The sequence below is a fragment of the Galeopterus variegatus genome, unplaced genomic scaffold (assembly GCF_000696425.1).
Source record: "Galeopterus variegatus unplaced genomic scaffold, G_variegatus-3.0.2 Scaffold9440, whole genome shotgun sequence".
Taxonomy (NCBI): domain Eukaryota; kingdom Metazoa; phylum Chordata; class Mammalia; order Dermoptera; family Cynocephalidae; genus Galeopterus; species Galeopterus variegatus.
This window is the reverse complement of record NW_007735551.1, coordinates 7,672-17,174: the sequence shown is the minus strand read 5'-3', so window position 1 is coordinate 17,174 and position 9,503 is coordinate 7,672. Positions and strand designations below refer to the sequence as shown.

The 9,503-nt window shown below is 36.1% G+C and overlaps 1 protein-coding gene across 1 annotated transcript in view; it reads right to left on the bottom strand.

Moving 5' to 3' along the window:
- Nucleotides 1–7,721: 7,721 nt before the first annotated feature.
- The window catches only part of LOC103609295 (annexin A1-like), a 9,428-nt gene continuing 7,646 nt past the window's right edge, over nucleotides 7,722–9,503 (bottom strand). The window contains 3 exon segments of the mRNA XM_008593642.1: nucleotides 7,722–7,746; nucleotides 7,960–7,999; nucleotides 9,100–9,195. Coding sequence (XP_008591864.1) covers nucleotides 7,722–7,746; nucleotides 7,960–7,999; nucleotides 9,100–9,195 — 161 coding nt within the window.

The window sequence follows — 9,503 nt, the reverse complement described above, 5'->3', positions numbered from 1 at the left end:
CTTTGTTCCCACTGTTCTTTCTGGAACCTTCTTCTCCCAGATGTCCAATTGTCTCTGTCCCTCAATTTGTGCAGGCATCTGCTAAACTTCTACCTCCTCACAGAGGCCGTCTCTGAGCGCCCTCGGGGGTGCAGCGCAACAGCCCCTCCCTCCTCACCCGCTCCTTCTCCTGCTCTGTCTGTCTTTGTAGCACTGTCTTCAGCTGCACCCTGTTCTCTGTGTTTCAAATTTAACAGGGTATTGTCCCTTCTCCAGTAGAGTGTGAGTTCCAAGTGGGCAGAGATTGTGCTTGTTTTGTGTGTAGCTTTATATTGTATCCAACAGAGTGGAGTTTCAGGAGCGGAGTTACTTGGTGCTCAATTGATATTTGTTGAATTAACTAATCAGTCAGTGCTACGCCCGAGTGTGTGCCACCCTTCAGAGGAGCCACATCAGAAGCTGGAGGTATTTTAATGCTGTTTCTCACTTATGGTGCAAGTAGCATGGATAAGCAGCACACGCACACGCACACACACTATACAGTATTCTTTACCCACTGTGAGGAAAGCAGTTTAATTCCCATCTTGAAGGTAAGCAACTTTGAAAAATTGAGTAACTCATCCTGAACTAATTTGTTGTTGGAATGGGCAACTTCATCTTTAGCCTTACACAATGTTATTTTCTTTTTTTTTTTTTTTTTGTCTTTTTGACTTTTTCCGTGTCCGGCAACGGATCGCAACCCTCAGTGTTGCCCCCGTACCGGACCGGGGACCGGCAATGGGATTGCAACACTCGGCGTTGCTCCCGCGCCTCGCTCAGCCAGTGAGTGGGAACCGGTCCGTATGTGGGATCCGAACCCTCGGGCGGGAGCGCCGCTGCACTTCCCAAGCGGCGCACTATCCAGTGCGCCACCGGGCCGGCCCCACAATGTTATTTTCTAGTACTGACATCAAGTTATGCTGACTTCATAAGTTGCGAAGGTTACCTCTGCCCTTAGTTCCTTTATTTTTCGATATAGTTTTTATAGGATTAATATTTTATTTTCTTAAATGCTTGGTAGACTTTACTAGTGAAGCTGTCTGAGCCTGGGATTTTTGTGGTTTTTTGCAGTTGGGGGTAGAACTTTAATTATGAATTCAACTTTTCAGCATATAGAGAGCTATTCAAATTTCCTATTACTTTTTGTATCCATTTTAGTATGTACTATTTTTTTTTAATTGTCCCTTTCATCTGTGTTGCAGAACATTTTGGCATATATGTGCTCATGAGAGTCTCTTGTTCTTTCTTTGCTATCTGCAGGCTCTGTGGTCATATCCTCCTCTTTCAATCATGATATAGATAATCTGTGCTTTCTCTCTTTTCCTTGATTACTTTAGCTAGGGGGCTTACCAACTTTATTAAATCTTTCCAAAGAATAAACTCTTTTAAAAAAAATTTTCTTTAATGTTTGCTTGACATCTGTTTCGTTGACTTTGGCTCTTGTCTTTATTATTTTCTTCCTTTCTCTTACTTTGTGTTTAACATGCTTTCTTTTTTTAACAAATTAGGTGAAAACTTGGGTCATTGATTTGAAATCCTTTCTATTTTATTTATTTATTTATTTTTATTGAAACGTATTGATTATACATATCTGTGGGGTACACAGTGGAATATCAATACCAGTATACAATGTGTGATGATCAAATCAGAATAATTAGCATATTCATCATTTAAAAAACTTAATAATTTCTTTCGGATGAGGACATTCTATCTCTTGTAGCAACTTGATAACACACAGTAAATTAATGTTAATTATAGGTGCCTAGCTTTACCGTACACCAATAGAACTCATTTTTCCTAACTAATTGCTTTGTGTCCGTTAACCAACCTCTCACCACCCTCCCTCTTCCTGCCACTACTAACCATAGTTTTGCTGTCTCCTTCTGAAAGTTTGACTTCTTCTTTCTTTCTTTTTTCTTTGGGTCTTTCTCTCTTTTTTCAGCTCCTACTTAGGAGTGAGGACACGTGGTATTTCTATTTCATTGTCTGGCTTATTTCACTTAACATTAATTTTCTCCAAACTCATCCATGTCACTGTAAATGGCAGAATTTCATTCTTTCTTATGGCTGAGTAGTATGCCATGGTGTGTATACCACATTTTCCTTATCCAGTCGTCCATCCATCAGTGGACATTTAAGTTGGTTCCCTATCTCGGCTGTGGTAAATAGAGCTGCAGTGAACATGGGAGTGCAGGTATCTCTTTGACATGATGATTTCCGTTCCTTTGGGTAAATACCCAGCAGTGAGATTGTTGAATTGTATGGCTGTTCTATCTGTAGTTGTTTGAGAAACATCCATACTGTTTTCCATTAAGAATGTGCTAATTTACATTCCCACCAACAGTGTATAAGTCTTCCCCTTTCTTTGCATCCTCTCCAGCCTTTGTTATTTTCCATCTTTTTGATAATAGCCAGTCTAACTGTGGTGAGATAACATCTCAGTGTAGTTTTGATTTGCATTTCTCTGATGAATAATGATGTCGAGCATTTTTTCATATATCTGTTGGCCATTTGAATGTCTCCCTTTGAGAAATGTCTATTCAGCTCTTTGCCCATTTTTTAATTGGATTGTCTTTTTATTATTAAGTTTTTTGAGTTCCTTCAATATTCTGGATATTAATCCCTGGTTGTATGTGTAGTTTGCAGACATTTTCTCTCATTCCATAGGTTGTCTTTTCACTCTGTTGATTGTTCCCATTCCTGTGCAGAAACTTTCTAGTTTGATATAATTTCGTTTGTTGTTATTTTTTCTTTTGTTGCCTGTGCTTTGGGGGTCTTACTCATAAAGTCTTTGTCGAGTCCTATATCCTGAAGCATTTCCCCTGGGTTTTCTTGCAGGAGTTCTACAGTTTCAGATCTTATATTTAAGTCTTCAATCCATTTTGAGTTGATTTGGGTATATGGTGAGAGGTATGGGTCTAGTTTCATGCTTCTACATATGGATGCCCAGTTTCCTAGCACCATTTACTGAAGAGGCTGTCCTTTCCCTAGTGTATGTTCTTGGCTCCTTTGTCAAAGATCTGTTGGCTGTAAGTGTGTGGCTTGATTTCTTGATTCTGTATTCTGTTCAATTAGTCTGTCTGTTTTTACGCCAGTACCATGCTGTTTTGTTTAATATAGCTTTGCAGTATGATTTGCAGTCAGGTAACGTTATTCCTCTAGCTTTTTTTTTTTTAATTCAATATTGCTTTGGCTATTCAGGGTCTTTTGTTGTTCCATATGAATATTATGATTTTTTTTTTCTATTTATGTGAAGAAAGTGATTGGTATTTTGATGGGGATTGCATTGAATCTGTAGATGGCTTTGAGCAGTATGTACTTATTCACAATGTTAATTCTTCCAATCCATGATCATGGAATATCTTTCCATCTTGTTGTGTGTGATCTTTATTTTATCAATGTTTTGTAGTTTTCACTGTAGAGATCTTTCACCTCCTTGGTTAAATTTATTCCTAGGTACTTTAATTTTTTTGTAGCTACTGTAAGTGGGCTTGATTTCTTGATTTCTTTTTTGCTAGTCTATTGTTGGTGTATACAAATACTACTCATTATTTTATGTTGATTTTGTATCCTGAAAATTTGCTGACTTTGTTTATTAGCTCTAAGAGTTTTTTGGTGGATTCTCTAGATTTTATACCACAGGGCAGGCCTTCTGCTTCTCTGGGGCTGGTAATGCTCTGGTAGAGCAAGGAGAATTCTTACTCCTAGCTAATTTAGAAGGAAATGATGCCAAAAATAACATATGGGATGAGCAAATTAAGTTAACATCTTTATCCAGCTCTGTGTGGTAAGAAGACTCTCATGGAAAAGGAACTTTCCTCATTGCCTTTTTAAAAGAGAGTTTGTACCATGGCTGATGTTCTCCTTGGAGTAAAGGACTTAACTAATTGATATCTACAATCTATTCAGGGACCACGAGAAATCAAAAGGTTTTATATTTTGACTTAATATAAATATTAAAACTTGAAAACCTACACAAATATAACCAAGTTATTTTTGACAAACGTGCAAAAGCAATCTGATAAAGGAAGGATAGCCTTTTTAACAAACAACAAATGGTAGAGGAGCAATTGGATATCCATAAGAATAAAAAAAAAAAAATTTCAACCTAAGTATCACACTTCACACAAAAATTAACTCAAAATTAATCAAAAACTTATATGTAAAATGAAAACTATAAAATTTTAGCAAAAAAACACAAGAGAAAAAATTGGGGATTTAAGGTTGGGTGAAGAGTTTGTAGACATGCTATCTAAAGCATGATCTATAAAAGGAAAAATGGACCTCATTAAAATTTAAAATGTTGGTTCAATGAAAGACCCTCAAGGAGGATAAAAAGGTAAGCTACTTACTGAAAAGATATTTGCGAACCACATTCCTAAGAAAGAATTAATATCTACAATGTATAAAGAATTCTCAAAACTCAACAATAAAAATTAAACAGTACTAAAATACAAAATAGTAACAACACCAAATGCTTGCAAGGATGTGGAGAAACTGGAATACTGTTGCTTTTATGGTAGGAAAGTAAAATAATATTACCACTCTGGAAAATAGTTTGGCAGTTTCTTGGAAAAACTAAACATACAATTACCATGAAACAAAAGAGAGAAATTTTTTTGTGTGTTACCATTTCATCTTTATCATGGTTCATGAAATGTAACACGTCAAATTATTATAATGCTGGTGCAGTAAACCCATTATTATACAAAGACATCCTCTCAACAATCTGTATCCAGGAGATAAAACATGAGTCCATTTTCTAACTCTGTAAATATTTTCTTTAATTCAGCATGTGAAATCTATTTCATTAAATAATTGTAATTTAGGATTAAGTCTCCTGTCCTTTGAGATCAAATTAAACACATAAAGGAAAATCAAAATAGAAAACCCAACTATAACAACTGTATTGTAACATCATTTTATTTTCAGCTATATGAACATCTTTCTCAGGTAATGTTACTAGCGCAACTTGTTTATGGGCTTTTATAGTTTAGGGTAAATATATTTTTTATAAAACTTATCTCTATTGTACATAGTTGTAATATAAAATGATTTACAGGCTATATTTCTCAGAAAGCGGGTTTAGACAGTAATCCTGCTAAAGAAAGTTTCTTATTTAGCCTATGTCATAGAATGAAAAGATATGATTAAAAAGCCTTCTGATCATAATGCTTGAGACCATCAAAGGAATGTTCAGTTTCCTCCACAAAGAGCCACCAGGATTTTTTTCATAATCTTCCTTGGTTTCATCCTGTTGATTTAAAAATACAGAACACTTGATATTACCCCAATCATAATAAACATAAGATAGTTTTAATTATAGAAGAGTTATTGTATTTGTAGACATTAAGTCAGATTATACATTACACTCCATCAATTACATGCGATCTTTGATAATACCATTCATTTAATTAAATAATATGTCTAGCAGATAACTGATATTTCTTGATTACTGTACAAAGAGCAATAGCTTTCAAGATTCAGATTAAGAACTTCTTTGAATTTATTATATTTTACATTAGAGCCATTATTTTCTAATGATGAAATATAATCTCACACAGACTTGAATAATATAATATAATACCTAATTCACTGAACAGAAAGAGAGAAAGTTGTAAGCCTGTGATTTCTTTTTTTTACTTGGCAGACTTTAGTTATCCAAGGCAAATAATGAATTGAATTTAAACAGTTATCTATCTTTCAATCAGTTCGAAACTCCTGACTTTTCTGTCTTATTTTTCTTTTTTCTTTTTTTTTTTTTTTTTTTATAGATGACTGGTAAGGGAATCATAACCCTTGACTTGGTGTTGTCAGCACCATGCTCACCCAATGAGCCAACTGGCCATCCCTATATGGGATCCGAACCCGGGGCCTTGGTGTTATCAGCCCGAGTGAGCCACAGGCCGGCCCATGTCTTATTTTTCAATATGCTAATGAGATAACATGAATATATATTTTAAACAGTTTTACATATGACAAAATTAAGAAAAATATTTTGCAAATACGTTCCTAATCCCCTCACCAATATTCATCACAAAATAAATCATGATGTCTATCTACAGTGGCAGAAACTCTACCACATTTTGTTGATAAGCTTATGTATGTATTATGCTGAACATTTCCATGATTTTGGTTGAAAATGTACCTGGTTTTCCAGTAGAAAATTTACTAGTAAATTTTACAGTGAAAGTTCGATTATCTTATGAAGTCTGCACCCTGATATATTGAATTAATCTAATATATGAAATTCACGGATAGAGCAAGTCAGCTCTTCTCTTTGAAGACTGCAAAAATAAATTTTATTTGTGGCAATGGCATTATGAAAATCACAACATACCAGAACGGCTTGGCAAAGAGAGATACCATGCATCTTTTGATAGAATGCTTTGATATCATTCATGTCGATTTCAGGATGAGAAACCATAATCCTGATCAATGTCTTATGACATGTTCCAGCATCCTGTCCAAAACAAATAATCATAAGTGCCTCTCATTTAGAAAATAATCTTACTAAAGAACATGGATTTTAAAGTGAAGCTCTTTTTACTCTTCCATGTAATTTCTAGAAACCATCTCCAGATTAAAACATACACACACACTTACACAGCACATACACAGCACACACGTGGTAATGAAATGACAAGAAACATTAGCCGTAGATACAGAGAGCTTTTTACAACCTCCTAATCGGTCTCCCACCATCCAGACTTTCCTCCGCCTAAACCAGACAATAATTACGAATAAAGCGAACTTTAGAAATTGTAAATCTGACCATCTAAGTCATGTATTTAAAACACTTCAATGGTCTTCTGTTGCTCTTAGGATGAAAACCAATCGCTTTATCGAGGATTATAATATCCTGCCTAATTCTACAATCTCTTCCATTGTGCACCATTGCTCTAGTTATATTTCTTGCCTTGAAAGGGTTGTGTTACCTTTTGCTTTCAAGCCTGTGTGCGCTTTGTTCCCGCCTCTTGGACCACCCTTGCTGTGTCTCCCCATCTCTTCCACCCTCATCCTCACCTGGCTCATTTTCACTTAAACTTCACTCAAACTTCAAGTTTTAGTTTAGTTGACAGCACGGCTACATTCATTTCCAAATCTGGGGCACCTCTTTCCCTTTGTGGTTCCATACGTAGTACCAGGTATTCCTCATCACCAGCTAAATACCACGCCAGACACAGCAGCCGGAGGGCAGCAACTGTGCTGCCTCCTATGTGACCGCAGCTATCACGCTTCTCATTTCGTAGAGGCTCCTTAATATTATTTGAACAGTTAGATCTCTCTCTCTCTCTCTGAAGACCTCTCTATCTTGGAGTTGCAAAGAAAAAAAAAACAAAGACAACTTTATAACAACTCATTTGGGGGCTCAAAATATAAATATAGAAGTGGTATCCTATATAATACCATGCATGCTAGAGAGTAAGGTTAAAGCGAAATAAAGAAGTTTCTCAAAAACATCTTATGTAACACCTTCTACGTCCGTCATCATTAAATGATATTTTAAAAGATTTACCTATTAATCCATGGTGTGTAAAACAGAACAATGAAAGACAAATGAAACTTAGAAAGTGGGAGATCAGAAAACTCACAAGCTTAGCAGAAGTGGGTTACTAAAATCACACATAAAAAGTGAAAGTATATCGCCCTTACCCTAGTGACTCAGGCTTTAAGCAAACCACAGGTAAGCCATAAATCACTTACAAGCCCACTTTACAATCATACCTATTTTAAAAAATTACCAAATTTAACAGAAGCTTGTTCTGAGAAGGTAATGTATTACCTCTTACTTTCAATAGAATAATGATTCTCTTTAGCGGTAAGATATTAAATGTGTGATTTTCTAAGAAAATGAACTTTTCTGTTCTCTCTACAGACAGTAATTTTTTTCTGAGTAAAAAATATAAGAAGAATGGAAAAAAAAAAAAATGATGAAGCTTCTCAGCAAAGAAAGCTCGTTTGCTTGTGGCACATTTTACTGTAAGAGAGGCAAATTTTAGTTGACATATTCACCAAAAAGAAGAAAGAAGCATGTGAGAGAAACAAGAAATACAGAGTTTTGCCAACAGGATTCTGTTCCCCATGTCGTTCCTCACCGCCACCCCCCACCCACACCAAAGGAGACATTTAGCTTATGAGAAGACATGGATGACTCTCCAGATGATGGTTTTGAATATCCTTTCCCTTGATATCTGTCTCCTATTCTACCTTAAATCCACCGAAAAGCAACTTTAATAGTTACTACTATCTTAAATATATTCTTCTTGGAAATGGAGAAACCAGTAGGTGTTAAAGGCCTACAAATAAATACTTTCTTCATGTTGTAATAAGAACATTAAAACAAAAAACCCACCTTGGGATAGGACAGACTTAAATATAAAGCAGCACCCAAATAATAGCACATGACCATTCACATTGCTGTCTATCTTGCAACTTGAAGTGAAATTGGTGGACCAAAAGCATTGGCGTCAATCAGGGCACAGGATCCACCCCAAACCTACTGAATCAGAATACACATTTTAACAAGAATTCCAGAGGATTCATGTGCCTGGTAATGTTTGAGAGGCACTGCTTGAGAACATAGGTTCCCCAACCCTAGTAGTCATCTGAATAACCTGGGAGACCCTTAAAATGTACAGATTTTCCGGAGCTAACCCAGACGTACTGAATCTGACTCCTGGACTTGCCCAAGATGGTACAGTGAAGCAGTGGTAAGCCAGGATTTGAATCTATATTTATCTAATTCCAAATCCCATGCTCTTAATGACTATTCAGTGTGGCCTCTGCAGTGTGCCCCACTTGGTGCTTTGCTTGGCCTAAGTGGGTGCTCAATAAGTACATTCCACCTCTCCATATTTTTGAAAGGGAAATAATATCGACTGTTATTAAGAAGGTTATCACACTGCCTTGTCAATCTTACATGTTGCCTCTATTTGAAACACAGATGCACCATGTCTGAGGACTTGTTTTTTGTTTTGTTTTGCTTTTTGAATTCTTTTTTCTTTTTTTTTTAGGCATGGGGCAGCACTGAAAAAAACATTTCTAGTTAGAAACTTTCTCAGCTCTAGGACTACATACCGATGGCTGTGAGGCATTTCTCAATGTCACCTTTCAGCTCCAGGTATAGAACTGTGTTCATGTTGTTCTGACTGTACGTGGTGTATTTCTGAAACACTGAGTATTAAGTTTAAACTAAGAGATGTACAAAAAATCCTATTCTTTAGCAAACTTTAGCAAAATCATTGAGACTGGTTCTGAGAATTCCTTGGGATAACTGAACTTCAACCACACATTTTAAAGCTATTTTCATAACTGAGCATAATATGGATACTTCATCTTCTCCTGGGAACATAACTCGCATGGCCATTTTGGTACTCCTGTATGTTTTGGGAAATGTTTGTAAGTGTTGACAGTAGTAGAAATGGCACGTGATTGACAACCATACACTTACTACCGCAGTGCTAAGTGCCATAGCAAATTGA